Genomic DNA, 22,211 nt, shown 5'->3' on the forward strand with positions numbered 1-22,211 from the left:
AGAAGCTTGCTTGTAGCAAAGCGCAGAGTTGCATAGTCTCATGTTAATGATTGTCATACTTAATCATTAATCTTAATTGAGGTGGCATTCACATACTCTAAACTTCTTAGTAAACTGTTACCTGAGGTAATAGCTGCTCTGCTTTGTATTTAATTAGCCTGAGAGGCTGACACATGACATTTTTTGAGTCAGCAGTACTGGAACAGTTATGATGTTGTCTGAAATAATTTCAGGGGGAAAGCTAATATAAGAGATGATGCTTTTGTACTTAGAGTAACTTCAGGGTTTCCAAACACAAGGTCATTTTAGTGATACAGTTCTCTAAGCTGATTTTACACACTACTGTTAAGGTTACAGAAGTTCTGTGGTGTTCTGTGCATTAAAAAGCCCAGCAAATATCCCTGAGATAACTTGATAAAACATTTTTATTTTTTTCCCTAAAATTGAATTTTGAAGAGGCTACCAGTTTGTGTACCTTCTTGTGTGTTAAAAGATGGTTGAGGGTACGAAGTGAACCAGGAAGATCTGGCAGCAGTAGCATCTCAAGGAGGAAGCTCTCAGTGTTTGATAGTTTCTCTGCTAGTTAGGTGAGTTTTGTTATGCCCACCTCCAGTCTCAGCTGGAGGTAGCTCAAGCCTCTGTCAGCTACGGCCAGGACAGTTGCAACGCCATAAATGCAGTGTGAGCAAGTGCTGAATATTAAATTATGGCCAGCACCTGGGCTGTGTCCTGTGTGCAGTTGCATTTGTTCTTCTGGTGCTGCCCGGGTGGGGCTAGCCAGCTTACATTAAAATGACGCACAAGGAAATCAGGACCGGTTAGGAAATAGGTTTTCCTGCTTGCCTGGGGAGTAGAATAAGGACTAAATTTAACATAGATATGCAGAAAGTCCCTGCTAACCTATTCTTCAAGCAGCACAAATGAAATCTGAGAAACCCTGATCTGATGAATAAACTATTCCCTGGTACCAAGGGATCTGCTCTAGGCTGTTGCTGCCTTCAGCATATCGGGCATCTCCTGAGAGCAATGAGACGATTTCACTGATTTTGGTGCTCCTTATTCCAGCATTCTCTTCCAACAAATTTGCAGTGGCACTGGGGTGTTGAACCCAGCAAGACCTGCTGCTGGCTTCGTTAATCTGAGAAGTAATTACCGCCGCTGTGGAAGCAGCAAGCAGTAGTGCAGGAGAAAAACAACTCGCTGGCAGAAGTCTTCTGTTAAGCTGTCTACTGTTTAGTTTGTATGATGGATTTAAATTCTGATTTCTTTATCAGGCTTAGGTAATGTCAGCAGTTTGTTCTTCCTAGATAATGAGGCCTCGTAGCAGACAACTTCGGGGTTCAAGATGCGGTCGTTATCTGCATTGCATATATCTAATCAAGCGTTAGATTTTTCTTTTCCAAATTTTACCAGGTTATCGTATGTCTTCCTCCAGCTCAGGACCCATTATCTTTGAATATACATAATAAAATGAAAGTCTATTGCTTGTATCAATGGAAATCACGTATTGGTCAAAGCATGCAGCTAGAAAAGTTGTTCTCCCTTCCTCAACCTACCCTAAGGCTGAAAATAAGGAACTCCTTTCTGAAGGTTGTGGATATTTCTTCTGTCCTCAGTTAAATATCAAGCGGCGCATGCTCTATTTTTTTATTTTTTTTTTTACTGTCTTTGGTATGTGATACACCTGTGGTCCTCTCATAGGGTTTGAAGAGTTGGTTCTGTTCTAAAATGCCATGATTTTGTGTACTGACTTTCGTCCAGATATGCAGCTTTAACTATGTTTGGCTTGGGATTTTGTCACTCTAGGGCATTCTAGGGCACTCTAGCTAATTTGTGCTTAGCTGGAGGGTAGCCAGCATGTTTTTCTGCTGGTTTAATATCACATTTTTTTCTGAAATACTTCAGCTTTCGTTTTTTTTTTTTTTTTTTTTTTACTTATTTTAATTCAGATTTAAATATGAATCCTTCTAAGATGATGCAGATTAAAACCATGTTGACGACTGCTCTGATATTTCTTTCCTTTTCCTCCTTCTACTCCTCCCTGTCCTATGCATTCATAAGTGCTTATTTTTGATACCCCTCAGTAAGCATCAAATTCCTGAGTGTGTTCATACTTACGGTGTTTATATGGACTTCAGAGGAGGGACTGCTCTGATAGTGTCTTAGAATCCCTAGCCTCATTTTTCTGTTTCCTTTATCTGTTAAAAAGCTGGCAACTGTTTTCATTAGTAACTTTTTTCCTTTAATACTTTATTTGTTAATGAAAATAGTGACCATCTTTCTGTCTGCAAAGAGCAGACAAACCTTTCTGGTTTTACAGCATGATTACACCTGGCTAGAAATGGAAATGGGATGAACATATTTCTAGGTGTCCCAGACATCTGTAAAGAAGGCTTAATGCCAGTGAAGAACCACTTACTTAAATGAGTAATTTTAGGTCTTGGCTGCAGGCTCCCTTATTCATGAAACGTGCATTGCTGCATTTAATCACAGTTTGATCTTAATGACATCTGAATTCTCTTGCTTATTTAGTTGCTTTCTTTTTGCAGTGCGTGGATCTAAGCTGCAACGAGCTGAGTGAAATCACATTGCCTGAAAACCTGCCTCCAAAACTGCAAGAGCTGGACCTGACTGGAAATCCCAGATTAGCCTTGGATCACAAAACCCTGGAGCTGCTGAAGTAAGTTAACTTACAGAGTAGAGGGGGTGCAGAATGACTCCTGTCATTAATATGTGACAATATACACAAGTGTCGTTTTCCTTAAGACACGTGACTCCTTGTTGACAGTGGATCAAACAATAAGACTGTAGTTCAGAAATTAATACTCAGCCTCATTAAGAGCATGACTAACCTACTTCAGTGCGGTTGCTTTCAGCTGTGACTCCTGAAGGGGTCTGTTGGGCCAGTTGGATCTCCTTTTTACCGCTGACATTAGATTCAACCAAAATGTTCCACTGTTGAGATGCCAATAGCTGCTTATTAAGTTTTTTTCTTATGTTCATCTGTGAAATTTTTCTTACATTCATCTGTGAATTTCATTCACTATGATCCTTGTTACCTCTTCACATAACATTTTTTGTTACCCATCAAACCTCTCTCTGCTTTTGTCCTCTTTTTTTTTTTGCCTTATTAAAACCTGTCCTGAAGGTTTTGTCCTGTTTGTTTTCCTGCTCCATGGCTCAAGTGCCATCCGTAACTGAAATGCACCAAGCGTCTTCTGCTGCCTCCTGTAGTGTCTTGTGATATTGCTGCAGTAAAACAGATAATCTGTGGATAGAGGTGCTGCCTTAAGCCTTTCTTGTTTCCTGGAGAGAACTGCACCAGCTCTGAGTTTCATTCTGAGTCCCTTTGATGCTTAAATACTGAATGATTCCAAGAAGGGCTGACGTCCTTCGAAGGGCTGAGCAGTTGCTTCATGTGGTTTGCCTCTAAATGGTTAAGATCCAGCACTGAAGTATTAAATCTCATCTGTTGTGACAGCAAGGGAATCTTGGCATGAGTTTGCTTTTAGCTTGAATCAATGGATATTATAAAATTGAAATGGAAATGGGAATAATGAGTTTTTACAGATAAAAAGCAAGAGTCTGTTTCACAGCATACGAGGAGGAAAAAAAAACAAGAGGGGTGTTTGTCTTTTTTAAGAGCTGCTGATTGTGTCTCCTTCCTGAAGAAGCAGTGTGTAATGCTGCTCTGATTCGTAGTGTGTGTCTTATATATATAAAATCAAAACTAACTGAGTGGCACCTGAGCTTAAAGTGAAAAAAGATCAACTTTTCATGTGTATGACCAGCAGACAAGGCAGGCAAACTAATCTCTTGCCCATTCAATATTCAGGCTTCATGTCTCATAGGAGTATTGTACAAATTTAAGTGATAAGTAGTAGAAGAATAGTGTGGCCCAGTGGCACACTGTATTTGCACTAACATTTCACAGAAAACTTTCTTCTTATTTAAAAAAAAAAAAAAAAACAAACCACCATTGTACTTGTACAATTTCAGGTCTATTCTCATCCTTGTAAATTCTCTTTACAAGGGAAAACTTTACGTTCAGACGTATCAGGTGTCCTTCAGGACTTCTTAGTGGTCGTCTCTACTGATACACTACGGTGACTTCCACAGTGTGCTGCCACAACTGACTGTGAGGAAGGAGATGCTCCTCACATTTCCCTTTGTGGCAGGCACAAAAATACTTGTGCACTTGGTGCTTTTTATACCTTCCTCCTGCGTGTGAAAGGCAGCTCTCCATCTGTGCCCTGGCAGGATTTAAGCAGGTAGTAGGTTAATATGTAGCCTCTGTTCTGCCGAGAAGAGTCCTGTCATGCATGCTTGCTTTTTTCATATCTGTGGAGGTCTTACGGGAGGCTTGCATGCTGACGAGGATGTTGCCAAGTGATTTATAGGGTGTAAGAATTTCAGTAGCAATTATAATGAGAAAAGGAAAATCTGGGGTTGCTAGCTACTGTGATTTTTTTTAGGAAAGAGCATCTGGTTCCATTATAACATCATAAATGAGGAGGAAAGTAACCCATGCAGTACGGAAGCCCTAGCCCATCTTCCTTGTATAGGATGTGCTGCTGGATATCATGTTTCTGGGTGCTTGGTCTAGTAGTGTAACTGTACCACTGAGGAAGCTGAAGGCGATGTGTTGAGGTAGCTTTATTCACTGCTGGGAAGTGTTGAGACATCTCCGGGTCCTTGACCTGCCCAGGAACAAGGGGTCAGTCAACCCAGTTAAAAAAGAAACAGAAAAAACCCTTTTGATCCAAGTTCCTTTGCCCTGGAGGATAAACGCCTTGTACAAGAAGCCTGTGAAGAAAGTGTCTTTGCTTGTGTTTGCAGGATATTGCATGACAAATTTAAAACCTCTGCTGCTTGAGAACAGATCCAGGTTTCCAGTTTGATTCAAACTTCTCTTGTAATGCTCTTGGTGAGGTGTCGTCTTTATATTTGTCTCACAGAGGGCTGCAAATCCAAGGGCTTGAAACACCAACGGTTCCAGCATGATTTATGTAATTTGTTTGCTTGTAATGTGCCCTTGCTGAGGTACGTCCTGACTATTAGCATGAAAAGAAATCAGTCTGGATGTGACAGTTCTTCAGGTTGTCTGAGGAAAAGCTGTGAAATGCGGAAAAGACTTGATGGTGTGTTCAGGTCAGGTGGGGGGTTGCACGGAGGAAAAATGAATCCTTGGAGTGAGCAGTTAGACCTTTCTGCCCGTGTCCTTTTATGATTCATTCGGTTCATGAAAGGTTTGGGTGCCTTTGAAGTTCCTGCAGCGTGTGGGGAGCTTGCTTTCACTGCCTTTGGAAGAGAGCGGAGGGGAGCGCAGGGGAGGTCATCATAGCCCTGCTGTGGCAGGGAGAGAAGAGAAGCACATAAACAGATAGGGTTGGTCCCTTTTTAAGTCTTTGCTGTGCCGTGTGAGATATTTGAAATTCAGGCTAAAGGCTATGTTGGTAGTAAATTGGAGGGTAGAGGATCAAGGGCCTCGGCAAAAACTGGACTGTAAAATTGCAGAAGGGCTGCGCTCGCTGCCTGGACTACAGGCCTGCTCTTGCAAGTCCGAGCAGCCCCAGGACAGAGCTGGTGTCTGACTCGTGGGCATTTTCTTGGAAGTCTGTTACTACATGTTGCTGTTTCTGAAGACTTTTTTTTTTTTTTTTTTTTAATTTGGTGTGGCTCATGCAGTAGGTTTCATTTGAGTATGAAGAAAAGAGCCCAGAGACTTATTCCTAACATGGGTGGGAGGGAGATGTTAGAAAATCACTCCCCATACCGGCTTCCATCAAGTCAGTGACAAATTTGCCTTGTATTCCCCCTGGGCCAGGGTGGAAATAAATAGCTCAGGGGTGAGGGAAGGGAGAAGAAAAGCTGGGTAAGCAAAAGAGTGCAGCTGACACCCTCATAGAGGCTGTTATTTATTGCTTTTTTGTTCTTTGTGTACAGGCACATAAAAGTAAACCACTTTGGGTGTCCTGCTTTTGAATGTGTTGCTAAAGAACTGGAAGGAAGAAAAAAGCTTCTCTCTTTTCTATCTCTGTGTTTTATGCTGGATCATGTCCGTACGTTAATCCCGTGCACCTTTCCCTTCTCGTTTCTCCTTACAGCAATATCCGTTGTTTCAAGATCGACCAGCCCTCGGCTGGTGATGCTTCAGGAGCTCCAGCAGTGTGGAGTCATGGTTACACAGAAGCATCAGGAGTTAAGAACAAGTAAGACCTGGCGTTGGTTTCATTATACAAGCATCCTAGCAGCAGAGTGCGCCTCTATGCTGATACAAAGAAATCCTTTTTTTTTTTTTTTTTCCAGTGAAAGTTTGGGGAGGTTTTGGGCCTCACAAAGGCAGAGGCCATGCCATGACTCTATATTTGTATACTGGGCCCCTGCCTGGCTCTCAACTTTTTTCTTTGTTAGGAATGTTGCTAAGATACAAGTGTAACCGACACATTTTGTCTGTGCGAGCCTCCAGTGCTTGCAAAAGATCCGAGTGTTTAAAAGCATTTTCCTCTTTGCAAAGCTTCTTTATCTTCAGCTAAAGGATGTTTACCAAGCAAAGCGGAGATACTAAAGGAAGAGGCAGAATGGCCAAAACTCTGAATATTCATAGTATCTGGAGCTTCTGTGACTAAGGCAGCACTTGACAAATAATGTACCAAGAGTCTGCTAGTCTCTGTGCTGCTGGCAATGTGATGAATCTTTCTTTGTTCCCTAAATACCTCTTCAGAAATCCTCGGCTACCTAGGTTTCCCTAGCAAGTGCCAGCAAGCTTTTGCTTACTGTTAAGTAATTTAACTCAGCTTTGGTCATCAGCACGTTCAATCGTAAAGATGGCTCTTGGAGGGGCAAGTGCCCCTCAGCTGCTGTTGTTATGGGCGTACTTTTCACCCCTAAGCTTGTTCCCCTTTCTCTACAAATAGATTTGTTCACACACTGAAAAAGGAGGAAGATTCCTTAGGGCTTGGCTTGAATTTCCAGCACAGTTCTCTCCACGTTTTACACTGCTGGGTGGGCCTGACTCCTCTCCACAGCTCAGAAAGCATTTTTGAAGACCTTTGAACAGAGTTGGTTAAAACTGGCTCTCAGACCAGGCTGCACCTGTTGTTTTTTTTTCCCTCAATAATATGAGAAGTCACTACTGGATAACAATCTTGATGTTCTCCTGCTTGCCCTTACCAGGCTGTGCGTGGCAGCACTCTCGGCCAATAACTTCTGCGACAACAGGGAGGCGCTTTATGGCGTGTTCGACGGTGACCGCAATGTGGAGGTGCCCTATCTCCTGCAGTGCACCATGAGTGACATCTTGGCAGAAGAGCTACAGAAGACAAAAAATGAAGAGGAATACATGATCAACACGTTCATCGTTATGCAGAGGTGAGTCTTGGGTCTGAAGCATTTTTTTTAACCTCGTGTATGCTTCCTGGGCAGTCTGCTTTCAGGTTGGGCACTTGCTCTTTTCTTGCTTCAAAAATGGGAGTGGAGGGGGCAAGCCTTGATATCTGGCAATTGCCTATTCTTTTATTGTTTGCTTTGTGAAAATTGCCCTCTGTTGCTTTCAGCTGTGAGAAGAAAAATCCCAATCCTTTCCCACCTATCTAAACAAACAAACAAAAATGTCCTCAAAATCACTGAATGTTTTTGTCTGAGTGGTTTCACTCTTATCTGGTATCTTCTTTAAGTCTTATGACTCAGAATTTGCAGTAGCCAAGACAGCAGTGTAAATTTCTTGATCATCTTCTAAATTTCCCTTATTACTATTCCCTGCAAAGCCTGGGCTGATCCTTGCTGTTTTTTTTTTTTTTTTCTGTGCCAATTCAGGTTATTTAAGGCCACGCAAATGTTTAAAAATACATATTCTGGCTTCCTGAAAAATGTCTGTTTCATGTCATTCCTTTGACCTTAGAATACTATTTGTGCAAGACTCATCCAAAGAGATTGTGATACAATAGCTGTAAGTGTAATAGCAGCTATGTGTGGTGGTTTGGAGATCTGTGTGTATGCGTGCTGTTCTTGACAGAACAAGAAATTGTGCCTGGGGAGACACTGAGTGAGGAAGGAGTATGAAGGGAACTGAACAAAAGCGAACAGAGGTCAGGGAAACGAAGGAGAAAGCAAATAAGCAGCTCAGAGATGAAGGAAATAGATCAAGTTGAAAGCAGGATCACGAGTCGTTCAATGGCTGCAGCTTTGGAAAGGAAAATATTCCAACTCTGATACTGGGAAAGAGAAGCATTAGGATGGTATTGAACCTTACACACACAAGAGGAAAAAAAAAAAAAAAGCCTGTTTCCCATAATTACTTAGTGCCTTGGTTAGACTAGTAGCTGAGAAGAAGGTTGCCATATACTTAAAATCATCAAAAATGATAGAAATTTACATATCGAAAGTACTTATTGTGTTGGCTTGTTGTTTTTTTTTTTTTTTACTACTTGTGGACTTTCACAGGAATGTGGTATTCCTGGGAGAAAAAAATTACTGCGTTTGAAGGGGAGTGGGAGGGAAGATTCAAGTCAAAATAAGCTAATCACTCCCTTGGAGAAACAGAAATAATACTCATTCTAGTTGCATGTAACCATTCCTTGAGGAATTACTACAGATACTGCGGGACATTCTTGAAGTGCCTTTAAAAAATAGAAAAGCATATTGAAGCCTTGGTACAAGTTGAGTTGTGCATTATTTCCACACCGTTTTGAATGAAAACTTCTCACAAGCTATACCTAGCCTTAACATAAATTTTAGTAGCCCCTGTAATCAGCTTTCTGGTTGCTCTAGTCCTTACTTACTGTAGGAAGAGGCCCTGATAAACAAGAAACTGGGAATGACAGAATTTTCTTCACAGTCCCATTTCAAGTTAAACAAATAAAACAAATAGTATCAAAATAAGTGTACTTTCTAATGACAAGATTCTGAGAACTTTAGTTTCATCCATTTTTTTGCTTTTGTTTTTGCTGTGACCCCTGCTAAAACAGCAAACTTAAATATTTCATAGAACCCATTTTACATGATAAATGAAAAGTCTGCCTTCTTTTAGTGGAATTAACAGCTACTGTGGGTTTTTTTGGTCATTGATACTTTAAAAGCATTATTCTGAAGGCATCACAAAACAATGAACCTCTAATGTCTATTTTTGCTCAAAACTGGATTTTCTAGAGTTAAAATTACTGTTTGGAATAGTAAAATATTTAGCTTCAGGAGCCAAAGCTCTGTCTGGATAATATGACCCCCTTTTTAAGCCCTACCTGTACTCACTTAATAGCCTTCAATACTTCTCTAACCCTCTTTGCTTCCCTCCAGCTGACCTTTAAATCAGACTCCTTGAAGATGTAGAGAAAGAGCGCTGACTGTGTGACTCGTACAAGTGCAGAGATTTTTCTTTCTAAAATTGAGTAGATTTGAGTATCTGCATCTTGCTGTAAATAGCGCACTGCCTGAGAGTTGTACATGATTACTCTGCAGCGTTGCTATCGTGTTGCAGCCTTCAGTGAAGACGTTTGTTTCTGTCCCAGTGATCCGGCAGAGTCAATGCCCTGAGTGCTTGCAGTTGCAGAACAGCAGTTGTTTCTCCTTAGTACCCCTAACACTTGTTTTTCAATTAAAGAACAATCCTTGTTTTGTTTAAATTCCAGGAAACTTGGAACAGCTGGACAAAAACTTGGAGGCTCTGCTGTTCTTTGCCATATAAAACACGATCCCATGGACCCTGGCGGATGCTTCACGTTAACCTCAGCAAATGTGGGGAAGTGCCAAACTGTTCTCTGCCGGAATGGGAAACCTCTGTCTTTGTCCAGGTGTTACGCGATGAGTTGTGAGGAAGAGCTGAAGAGGATTAAGCAGCATAAGGCCATTATCACAGAGGTTAGAGAACTCAGACGTTGATGTGAAAGGAGGGCTGCTGCAAGCTGCAGCTTCCTTTGAGGACGTTTGCATGGTGGTATATGAAATGACACATCTGTATTAGAAACCTCTGAGAGGTGCTGTTACCAGCATGGGTTCCAGAGTAGCACTTTTCCTTTCAAGGTGATTCATATCGTGCAATCAAGTTGTTTTTCCGTCCCATTACCAAGCTAGATTTTAGTTAGCTTCAGAGCCCGAGCAGCTGTGAGTGTGCTGTGATGAAACAGGAAAGCTGAGGCCCTCCTCCTGTTGTGGGGAGTAACTGCTGTGTTGGCGCTGTCATGAAGAGCCCCTCCAATCCAGGAAGATGAGGGCTGAGCACTCACAGTGCCGTCCTTCTCCTGGGAGACTTCTTAATCCTGGCAGGATGACTTTGCTGTCTGAGCTCCTGTGTTCTCAGAGGTGTCCTCTGGCAGACCGCTCTTGAAGAGAGCAGCTGCCCCGAAGGAAAACCCGTCCTCTGCTCAGCTGAAGGGCCACGAGAGAGGAGGAAGCTATTTGCTCCCTTCCTACAAGCTTAAAGCCACTGCTGTCAGCTGTGCTTTGCCTCGTGTGACACATGCACAGGAGCAGATAAATATTGTATCCCCTTAATGGGGGAGGAAAGGGCAGAATGCTCACTGCTGTACACCCGTGAGGAGGTTTGTCTGCGTGTAATAAATCGTGTGCCTATTAATCTTGCCAGGAGAAGGTGGTGATTGGAATCTCAAATGTGACAAGCTAGAAGGGAGTCACTCCAACATGGTGTGCATCACTGAGGCACGCTCGTTATGTTCTGCAAAGGAAGAGGGAAATTTCTGCACAGACTCTTAAGATGACTCACTGATTTCATGCATGTTGATGGCTTATCACTTCTGTCAGGCTCCTAATGGGGAAGTTAACAAGCCGACAAGGTTTTTTTCTTTTGAGTGGTTTTAAAGGGGAAGCTTTTTTTACTCTTGGTTTGCTTTTCTGTGGTTTTGTGTTTTTTTTTGTTGTTCTTTTTTTTTTTTTTTCTGTATAATAACCACTGCTGTCATCAGCTGGACCAAATGAGTATAAATCCTCACCTTTGTTGTTAGTCTCCAGCACACAATTAGTAGGCTGCAGCTATCCCCAGCAGGCTGACAGATAACCAGACCTGCTGTTTCAGATGCTTGCTCTGCTTATTCTGGCAGCTCAGAATCTAACCAGGACAGGAGCCTGGGATTTGGATGTGCAGGGGATTTACTTCTCAAATATGCCCATTTTTACTGGTGTTTTCCCTTCAGATATTACTCCTCCTCCCCTTGGAAATGTCATATCTAAGTGGAAGCATAGTAAGTAATTGGGGCATGTAAAGCATTTCACTACAGTGCAGCTGACTGAGAAATGCAGACTTGCTCTCTGCTGCATTTGACTTGCATGCTTCATTTAAAGCCTTTTTTTTTTTTTTAAATGAACTTTTGTTTCCAGAGTGATGAGCCAAGATGAAACCTACAATTGTTGCAGCTGCAAGAGAAGAGTCATAACTGCATGACCTGCCCCTATATCAAATGGGGCTGCGTGTGACTTTGCCCTGTATCAAGCCAGATATCGTGGGTGGAGGAGGGATAAGTCTGACTCATGGGTAAAACATTAGTCCAGTTGGCTCCCACAGCTGCAGAAGCAGAATAGATGGTTCTTTGTTGCAGGCTTCTGCTTTGTTGGTCTGGATAGGTGATGCTGATGACAAATCAGTAGGGTGTAGGAGGCTCAGGGCAAGACTGGAAACCAGCCATTGCCGTGTTCTAATCCCAGCTCTGTCACCTTCTTGCAAGCCACCTCTTTTCCATTTTCTTACCTGTAAATGGCTGTGTTTGGGGGTACTGCAGAACAGACGCTGGTAAAACACACGGAGGAGATGTGAGTGCCACGTGTCTTCGTCTGCGTTGTTTTCAGTTTTGCTTCCTCTCTCGTTTCAGGATGGCAAAGTGAATGGTGTGACGGATTCAACAAGAATCCTGGGGTACACCTTCCTCCACCCGAGCGTCGTGCCGCGTCCTCACGTCCAGTCCATCACCTTAACTCCGCAAGATGAGTTCTTCATCCTGGGGAGCAAGGGGCTGTGGGACAGCCTCTCGATGGACGAGGCAGTGGAAGCGGTCAGAAACGTGCCTGATGCGCTGGCAGCTGCGAAGAAGCTTTGCACTTTGGCCCAGAGTTACGGCTGCAACGACAGCATCAGCGCCGTTGTGGTGCAGCTCAACGTGACGGAGGACAGCTTCTGCTGCTGTGAGCTTAACGGCGTGCCGCCCCCCAGCCCCGGCATCTTCCCCCAGTCCGTCAACGTGGTCATCAAGGACAGGCCGGCGGATGCTCTCGGGATGCCGTCCTCGAGCAGCGGCATGGCCTCCGAGATCAGCAGCGAGATCTCCACCTCCGAGATGAGCAGCGAGGTGGGGTCCACAGCCTCCGACGAGCCTCCGCAGGTAGCCATGAACGAGAACAGCCCAGCCTACCCCGGGGAGCAGCGCTGCATGCTGCACCCCGTCTGCCTCTCCAACTCCTTCCAGCGGCAGCTCTCCAGCGCCACTTTCTCCAGCGCCTTCTCCGACAACGGCCTTGACAGCGACGACGAGGAACCCATCGAGGGGGTGTTCACCAACGGCAGCCGCGTGGAGGTGGAGGTGGACATCCACTGCAGCCGAGCGAAGGAGAAGCAGCTCCTCCAAGTGCCTGCGGAAGCCAGCGACGAAGGTATCGTCATCAGTGCCAACGAGGATGAGCCCGGCCTTCCCAGGAAAGCTGAGTATTCTGCCACGGGCACGATAGGGCGCCGGCGGGGCAACGGCTCTGTGGCGCCGCAGGAGAGGAGCCATAACTTGATCGAAGTCGCAACGGATGCGCCTCTCAGAAAAACAGGGGGGTACTTTGCTGCTCCGGCACAGCCCGATCCGGACGACCAGTTCATCATCCCCCCAGAGCTCGAAGAAGAGGTCAAGGAGATCATGAAGCAGCACCAGGAGCAGCAGCAACAGCAGCAGCAGCAGCAGCGGCAGTATCAGGTGGACCACCTGGCAGACTATTACGATACACCACTATGACCCACTCTACTGCTCGCAGTTCAACTAACAAACAAGGAGACTTGAGTGCGGGACCCAGTGGGCTCACGCTACAGCAGGGGTTTTCCTTCTCCTTTTCCTTTATACACTTCCTCTCCCGTATCCTGCCACTACAGATAACTGCGGCTTTTCAGTTTTCTTAGGTTTAATATTCATGGACTTTTCTTCTAGAGACGCTTTACCAGTAAAGTTTAAAATAGTTAATATTCCCTTAACATATCAAGTGTAAAAAACAAAAAACAAAAACAAAAACAAAAAAATAATAAAAATAATAAAAAGGTTTAATATATTGCTGAGAAACAGATGATGATGTAATATTTTTTAAAATGGCTTGTTTGTTTTGTTTGAAAAGCAGGGCAGTAGCCAGTGCTAAATGATTTAAGTAATATTGTAATACTGTATTTCTTTGAGAGAAAAGGCTTTTTTTGGTCTTGAAAATGATAGACATTTGTAGAATATGGAGACTAACTCCTAGGAGTTGCTTTACTCTTTCAGGTGACTTAAGTCACTGAGACTCACTAATTTTCTCTGAGAGAACAGTTGATTGGGAAACTACTGTAAATAGCTCAGTGTTGTATAGTGATGCTTACATGTTTTGTAGCCTTGGCATTAAGGACACAACCTGAAAAACTGACCTTTTTCTTAAGCAACTCTTTGGGCCATGGTCATTAAACATAACGGACTGAGTGACTGCGTACAAGTTAGCTAGAGTGTAGGTGGTATAGGCCATTGAAAGAAACCCACTTTTTCCTCTGGTCTCTTTCTTTCCTTCCTTTTGCAGACATGTTTTATTTGTGTTCCTTATTGCTGCCACAACCAGCATGATTGTATAGAGCTCATTTGCTGTAGAACATTTACATACCAAGAGTTATATTAAAGCCGAATGCACAAATGAACATGTCATAATTTTTGTTATAATAAATATGAAATTTACAAACAGTGTCTGCTTTTATCTGACTAGCTGAGCAGCAGCTTTCAAACAGCTCGCTGTGGTTCATCAGCGTGCTGCAGTCTGCTTGAACTGCAAAGTGTTAAAACTTTTTCAACCTGGTGTGCATTTTTACAGTAACTGCGGAAGCTCACGTGTACTCCTAGAATTTTTAGTAAGCAGCTCACCCAATAGTTGCTCCAAATGTCAAATGCTCTTTAAAAGATGCTAAACACCGAGGAATTAACATACTTCTTTTCTTTCTTGGTATGAATTCAGCACTATTGATTTGCCCTTCACCGTAGTATTGACAATGCCAGAAGATTGAAGAGGAGCGGTGCTCTGACTCCACCACTGGGACCGAGTGGCTGAGGGTAGAAATGATGAGGGGATGATGTGGGCTAACAAAAGGAAGGAGAAAAACATTGGGTTTGGACAGAAGAGGAAAAAGGTAAAGAGAAGGTGGAAAAGTGAACTCAAAGCTGCCTACATAAACTAAGACGTGGTTGAACATGTTAAACGAACACGAGCTTGATGGCAGCTTGACTTTGGTAGCAAAAGGGTGTGTTTTGCTCCTTCCTCTGGGAAGGGACCCACACCCTTTCTCAGTATTGCCTCCAACCAATTGCTTCATTTTCCTTGTCGGTCTCTAAAAAGCTGAATTAATGCCTGATTACCACAGTGTCCTGTTCAGACCATAGCATTTGGTCTGTATTTTGGGGACGGGCTATGGTAACAGGCAGTTGTCCTTACTCTGTTCCAGGATGCAACAGCCAAGTCAGAGCAGGATTGTCATTGATAGGAGGTGCTGAGATTCTTCTGAAACAATAACAGCAGAGGAACAAACACAAAAATACATGGTTTGATAAATGCTTATAGTACTGCCTACTATAGAGCTACAGAAGATTGTATTGTAGTTTGAGCTTCAAAATACCTTCTTAAAAACTTATTTAATAACATAGAGGAAAAAAATGTTTTATTTGCAAGTAACTCAGGTGTTCCTTAGTAACAGTTTCTATATTTCTAATTTTATTGAATGATTCCTTTTTCCTTGGTGTCCATGGAAAGTGCTTTTTTTGGTCTTTTCAGTTGTTTTTTAGACTGAAGGTGGTAATCAGCATGGACACCACCATGGCCTAGGCAAGTGATTACAAGTTTAGGGTTTCCTGAGCAAGCTGGAAATTTTTCTGTGTAGCACCCTGCTAGTAGAGGAGTAATCTTGCTGCAGCTGTGTCTTAATTCATACTAACATGCCTCTGGTACACTGAATTTGTGGTGCTTCTGGGGCATCATGTCATGTGAGCTAAAGTTTGTCCCCTTGCAGAGAAATTACTGAGATTCCTCACTCCCTGCTGTACCCCTTCCTTGTTCGAAGAGGAATATATGCACGTGGACAGGCTTCATAAAGAATTTTGTTCCCCCTCCTGGACTCTCCATAGTGTACTGAACTGGATCAGTAGGGTGACCGGCTGGGAGCGTCTTTAGAAAGGTTAGCATTTATTTTTAAACCAAGGGTAAAGGTTATTTTGTTCTGGCTTTAAACTGGGACTTGGAAAGCAAGGTACAGTTTTTGCAACTCGTGACTTTTCCGGACATCTCTGTCCTTTCACAAAGGGCGTTAGCATGCTCTTATTTCGGGAGGCTGAAGCTAAAGTCGTTGACTTCATTTTGGTGCATTACTATCAAACATGAGTTTATGATTAAGTGCATGGTATATTTTACACAATTTTGCCCAACCAGGAACTATCTGACTCAAAAAGACGTGGATTTGTTTGCAGAATTTGGCAGCTGTAGCAGGGGCAAAGGTTGGGGACTAAAAGGAAAGAAAAGCTTTCAACTGAAGAAAAAAAAAGAAAAGAGCCACCCCACCTTTATAATCCAACCTTTCATGTCCTTTGAAACTTGCTGATAGCCATATCTGCGACTAGCAGAAATGCATGAACAGGAGGAGGTAGATAGCTGGTGGCAGAAAATGAACGCATTTACATTGTTTCCTGGAAGATAACTTCAAATAGGAAGCTACGATGGGTTGGAGGAGTAACTCAGCTGCTTGAACGCAAGCCTTTTTGGTGGCATAAAAGCTTTTTTTTACCTTGCTTTCTGCCATAGTGCTCTTACATAATGCATTTTGCTGTGCATGAGCAACCCGTTGGCATTCTGCTTGTGCATTCAGAGCATGGCACAATGTCCTCATTGGTAACCAGTGCTGTAGTGTTGCTGCCTTCCTGTGGCTTATTGCTTTTAGAATGAGCCAAATATCCATGTAGCTCATCTCCCTCGTTACCAGGATGCTGTCACGGTGCTACTGCAATGCCCCATAAGCTACCTTTAAAGCATTTCCTTCCTAATGATCTCAGCCTGATCGCTAGCTGTCATGCTTTCAGCTCATACACATTTTTCTAGCAAACTGTATGTATGCATTTTCTGAGGTATAACTTTCACTTCGGAAGCCTGTCCAGGTGAGGGGTAAGTGTTATTGGAGCATCACACCCACCTTTGGAAGTTATTTCTAAGAAGCTCCCTGGCAATCAGCTGTCCCTTGGTTATATTTAAGTAGTTAGCCTCTCTTGTGTTGAGAGGCACATTCCCTGAGTCACTTAATTTAGCCCCACCAAAGCAATGGTGGATAAGCCAAGACGAAGCAAAATCTGGGTTCTGACATTAATAACACTGGAGAACAGCAACATCCACCCATCCCTGTAAGAGGGTGTCTTTCCAGGTGCAGTTACAGAGAAGCACACACACACCGTGTCCCTTGGTCACCCTGTGCTTCTCGGCCTGCATCTCAGCACTGCTCGTGGATGGTGGCTTTTGGGTTCAGCCTTGCAAGTCCAGCTTGAAAATGCTCACTTGTGTAGGTTGGTTGGAGTAACTTAGTGACCAGCTTACAGATCAGGGCATGAATTATTTCTAGCAGAGCAAAGGGATTTAAAGGAGTAAACAAAACAGTAACTTCAGCCTAGTCAGCCTGATTTGCCTGCAGTCGATGAAGAGATGAGCTTTTCTAAGAGGAGCAGGCCCTCAAGTCTTAAGCTGAGCAGGTCTGAGCTCTGCTCTGCAGTTATGTCTCTCAGAGCTTTGGCTAGAGGGAGAGCTGCATGGCCAGAAGTTGGCCAAAAAAATTAAATAAAATCTTTTGCTGGCAGCTGCAACCAGGACTTCAAAGTGTCTGTTAAATGTCTGCGTTTATGCTTTCCTTGGTTAACCTGCATTACTCTCCTGCCTCATTAATTGAATTGACTTGCTTCAGGGCCAATTTATTGCAGTATTGCCGGATTAACTGATTTGTTTCTCACTGATTTAGTTGCTACCTGCATGCTGGCGCATGCTTGCAGTGAGGATCTTGTGGGGTGCTGCCTGAACCCGCCTTCCTCTGGTTTGCCTGTGCTCTGGTGGAGGTTGAGCTGCGTCCCATGCTGATGGTGCAAATGTCCAAATGCCCTTCCTAACAAGACTGATGCTTCTATGGAAAGGTAAAAGTTAAAATTCATCTGCTGCCTGAGGGCAAGTAAAACTGTCCTAGCCATTTCAATCAAAAGGTGTGGGGGGAAAATAGCCTAAATATTATTTCAATTAACAGCAGCCCCAGGTCAGAATTGGTATACTGCTTATCTAGGACTTCAGCGGGGAAAACAGGTTTAGATAATTGATCCCTCCCTTTCTCCAGTCTTTTGTTTGTGCTTCCCCTCCTGTTGAGTTCAACAGTTCATCCTTTGCACCTTCCTTTCTCAATCTGAAACGCTGAGATTCACCTTCTGTTGACTCAGATACCTCCTCCTGCCTCTTCCGCATTTATCTCGTGGTCAGCTAAGCCAGGCCCCTAGGTTATGACTGAGGCAGGACCTGAATGGGGAGGACACCATTGTTTCTGCTTCCATATTACCTTAACACTGTGAGCTTGAGGGAGATGATTACAAGAGCTGGTCAGGAACCTGATGGCACCGCAGTGCTGAGGAAGCTGTTGTGTGGTAAATGGGATGAGACAGAGACCTGGTGGGTGCCAGGCAGGGCTCCCCAGCAGGGAGACCCGAGAGAAGATGGGGGTGGTGAGGCAGATGCCCAGAGAAGCTGTGGGTGCCCCATCCCTGGAGGTGCTCAAGGCCAGGCTGGATGGGGCTTTGGGCAGCCTGGGCTGGTGGGAGGTGTCCCTGCCCATGGCAGGGGGGTTGGAACTGGGTGATCTTTAAGCTCCCTTCCAACCCAAACCATCCTGTGATCCCGTGAGCCCCTGAGGCTTTCTGCTGTAGGGGAACCGGAGAGCATGGCTGCCTGCACCTCGGGCTATGGGGTGTGGTTGAAGTCAGCAGTGTTGGGGCCTAGGCTGGGGCCCAGCGCCCGCCATTGCTGCCCCCTTCCCCTGTGGTGTCTCGGTCCCCGTGCTGTGGAGTTTGTCCCGAGCCCTGAGCACAGCGGGCCCTTCTCCTCTCCTGTCAGACTGAGCACAGCTGCACGGGGAGACATCCGCGCGTTGTAACGGCGAAGCTGTCAGTATTGACTCACAGAGCAGATGGAGCTGCTGCGCTAATTAAATATATGCTGTGGAGTGCTTCAAAATTAGGACACGGAACCACGGAGGAAGCAGAAGTGTGCAAGTCGGTGACTTGTGAGATGTTTTTTCATTGTAATCCTTACAAACGAGAGAAAGGGAAAAAAGTTTCAGTCAGTGCTTATCTTGATCCTGGAAAACTTGAACACAGAAATATAATGGGGTGCTCTGCATTGAAAGCTGGATGGTGAGGGAGAGCAAAAAATGTCTCTTTTCAGAGATGAAAACAAATGGATGCTCATGCCCCAGGGGCCGAAACTCTCCTCCTGAATGCAAGCAAAGGTCTCTGAAATACAGGGTTCAGAGCCCTGCTGACACGTCTCCTCTAGTAGAGTCATCTAATGAAGGGTAAAGGGATCATCCCATGGCCTCATGGTGGCCAAAGTTTGACCATGAGGCCACTCAGAGTTAACTCGGGTATCAACAACGTCTTTCCATGAGACTCTTGTTCTTTCAAGGCATTACAAATGAGGTTAAGAACAGGGAATAATGAGACAGAAGTTCAGCCCTACTCTTTGACTCTCCTGGAGATCTGTAGCCTGTCCCTTTATGAACCAGAAGTGGCCTCCTTGTGAAGAGGGTAAGAAATGGCTGTCAGGCCTCTCTCTCTCTCTCTCTCTTTTTTTTTTTTTTCTTTTTTCTTCTGATTGGAGACCAAACCTTTGCATTTGGGGTAGAAAAACCTGTCCTGCTGCCGCCTTTGTTACTTGAAAACTGCACGGGCTCCCCCTTGCGTTACCACAGGCCAGGAAAATGATGGCCACAGCCTCCTCTTTCACCAACCCAAGTGAAATTCGTGATCTTGCACACACCATCCAGGAAAAAAAATAATAATAAAAAAAAAAAAAATTGAAAGCATTGTCTTTGTTGTCTTTGGATTAATAAATTGCCTGATCTTGACCACCAGGGCTGATCCGCAACAGTGTAAGAAGCTGAATCTAATTCAAGTTGCCAAGGACACGGGGCCGTCTCGTGGGTGAGCTATTTCTGTGCTCTGAAGGAAGGAAAAACACCCTTTCAGCTGTGCACCCCTATGGTGACTGCACATGGCGGCTAATTCTCCATCACCGGCTCTTCTACTGTCACGTGGCTTCCATCGCTCTGTGCTGAGGATCCTGCCCCAAAATATTTAGGGTTGGGAAGTCTCTGTGATGGGTCCTTTGCATTTGCAGATAAGGGCTGCTGCGGTGTGGGTGAGGAGTGGTGTGGGTGGGTAGATGATAGATTTAGGCACAGCTTTGTACTATAAATCTGGGTACAGTGGGAAGCCTATGAATAATGTATATGCAACGCACACGGTGTCTTCACAGCTAATGAAATTCCGATTTTCAATAAACAGCTAGGCAATGGAAGCTCTTAAATTGTTTCCTCCTGCACTTCAGCTGTCCATATTTAACTTCGAAGATAGTATGGGATAGCCAAAAATTCAAGGTTTTCATATATGCATAATTGTCTGAACAACTCTGCTATACAGTTTCTCTTGCAATATTGAAAATAATATACCCAAACAATAACAGAGTTTTTCAAAGCCTGTTTAAAGCATATGGTCCTTTCCTGGGTGTACCTGTCTCCTGAGCCTTTTTACATTCTGTTGAAAGACTAATTACCTGTAATATGGCATTTCTCTCACTTAAGCTTTTCCACATGTCCTGCGAGTTTCACAAAGTCCAGTAGCAGGTGCGGGCCTGGGTGCAAATGGCGTGGCTGGAAATCAATAGCCCATTTGTAGCAACGAAGGACATCCTGCGACTTGCCAGTTCTGCGCTGTCACACGCCAAAACCAATCACATCAAACACACTGATGATCCGCAGACCTTGCACGGAGCCTGATGTTTTATTTATGATGGGTGATGGCGAGCATCTGTGACACTTTTATGCTGTGCTGGCATTAAGCTGCTGTAATGTACCGAATGCCACCTTTTCTGGGAGGTGGATGCTGTGAAAGAGGTGAGTAATGACGGGTGTCAGGGCTGTCATAAACGATGCGGCTGTAGTCCCATTTAGTAACTTATTGGGGCCTTAGAAAAGAAGACGCACAAGATCAGAGTTACAGGAGGTCTGCTTTGTATTTAGAGCTCAACTTACAGTGAATCTGAGTTGAGGTGGAAAACTACAGGAAGGCAAATCTTAACGAGGACAAATCTGCACTGGGAGTAAAGCACATGGATTGTGAAAGAACAATTTCCATTCAAACTGCTCTTTGGATCTCTAATCCCCGTATGTATTCTCATCACTCTGAAGCACTTTCTCACGTAAACTGAGATCCCAGGTTTTCTTAAAACTAAGCTTTGACTTCGGTTTCTGCTGTCGCGCAACCTGTTTGTGTTCCTAGGTTTTCTCTCCACATCAGATCTTTTTAAAATACTCTGAAAGGCGGAAAGAGGAACAAGGGCTGAATCGTGATAAAAGTTAATATATTCTGGGAACATTTTCTTAAACTTATTAAGAAAATAAGAAAACTCATTGTTTATACCAGAAAATTTCCTTTCTGTGGGTGGATACAAAAGTTGCTCCTCTGTGTAGCTGGTCAGCAGCAGGAGGTAATGCCCTAACACGAGCAGTGGTGGCTTTATGCTTCCAGATGACTGAACTAATTGGTAAATGTAAAGGTTACGTGTATTTGGAGGAGTAAATATGCTCTTCCTCCACCGGCCCTATCTCCTGCAGTTTTACCTTTGCACTGAAATAGAAGAAGCCTGCATCTTGGGATGCTAATTTGCTCCGTTTTGGAAAAGTTTTTCCCCAGACTGAAATACTTCATTCAAATAATAGTTCATAAAAGAAGACATTCAGGAAAATGGGTGTTCAAAGAGACAAAAGCCTACCACGATGGAAATTTCACAGCAGTTTATGCAGCAGCGGGATGCAGAATCAGTGGTGTGGAGTTTTTCTTTTTAACAAAATAATCCCAAATATCTTATGCCCTCTGTTTCCCCCTCAGAACCAGGGTGTAGAGAGACATTTTGCCCAAAAAAGGCTTCACGTTTCTGTGCTTTGAGTCTCTCTCCAAGGCTGCGAGGAGGGGGTTCCCCCGTGGATGAGGAATGCCCGGTGAGCTCAGCTGGAGTTTTTGCTCTTGGACTGACTGCAGCTTGTTTGCCCCACGCCAGCGACAGGTGCAAATTGATGGTTTAAACCCAAGAGGGGCTGGCAGGTAACTGAGATAAACGAGCTGCTGAACTCAGCCCAGTGCCTTGCACTGGTGGCCATCTGCGGGGGGGCTTTTCTCCAGCTGCACCTCCAGAGGTGGGGATAGCGGTTCTTTTAATCCCCTTTTCTGATGCTTCTGAATAGGCTCAGCTTGCCAGACAGCTCCCTGCTGTATCAGGGGTGCTGTCCTCGAGGCTTTTAGGTTGGCAGAGGCCATGCTGCTTACCCACAGCAGCCTCTGAGAGGTGTGGGTTTGACTTTTTCTGTCAGCGTAGGAGGTGAGAAGCTGGTGGTGGTCACAACCCGCAGGCTGGACGTGCCCTGAACATCCCTCATACCAGAGGGACCGGGGGCAATGGCCACAAGCAGTCCTTGCATTGCTAAAGGCCCGGCTACTTCAGGCAAAATTTGGCTGCAGGGACAGCTCCAAAGCAGCGAAGGGGTGATTTTATCCCCAGTGTTGACCCGGGAAGCTTCGCACAGGCCTTGCATACATGCAAGGGAAAGGCTACAAGAAGTGATGGGGCTGGCAGGAGCCCCGTGCCCTGCTTTATTTACCCGTTCTCATGCGGCTTCTTGTCCCATCCCAGCTGGCAGTCGCTGTGCCGAGGCAGCAGGAGGTGGGACACTCATC

General features: G+C 44.4%; 1 protein-coding gene across 1 annotated transcript in view; it reads left to right on the top strand.

Annotated features, from left to right (window-relative positions):
* The window catches only part of PHLPP1 (PH domain and leucine rich repeat protein phosphatase 1), a gene marked incomplete at its 5' end in the record, with an annotated part of 129,628 nt that extends 115,821 nt beyond the window's left edge, over positions 1-13,807 (top strand). Inside the window, 5 exons of the mRNA XM_084281637.1 lie at positions 2,550-2,680; positions 6,108-6,212; positions 7,177-7,371; positions 9,624-9,852; positions 11,814-13,807. Of these exons, the coding sequence (XP_084137763.1) occupies positions 2,550-2,680; positions 6,108-6,212; positions 7,177-7,371; positions 9,624-9,852; positions 11,814-12,935 (1,782 nt within the window). The 3' untranslated portion in view covers positions 12,936-13,807. The remainder of the gene's footprint in view (positions 1-2,549; positions 2,681-6,107; positions 6,213-7,176; positions 7,372-9,623; positions 9,853-11,813) is intronic.
* Positions 13,808-22,211: the final 8,404 nt, after the last annotated feature.

This window comes from Netta rufina (assembly GCF_964035555.1).
Source record: "Netta rufina genome assembly, chromosome: 2".
NCBI lineage: Eukaryota > Metazoa > Chordata > Aves > Anseriformes > Anatidae > Netta > Netta rufina.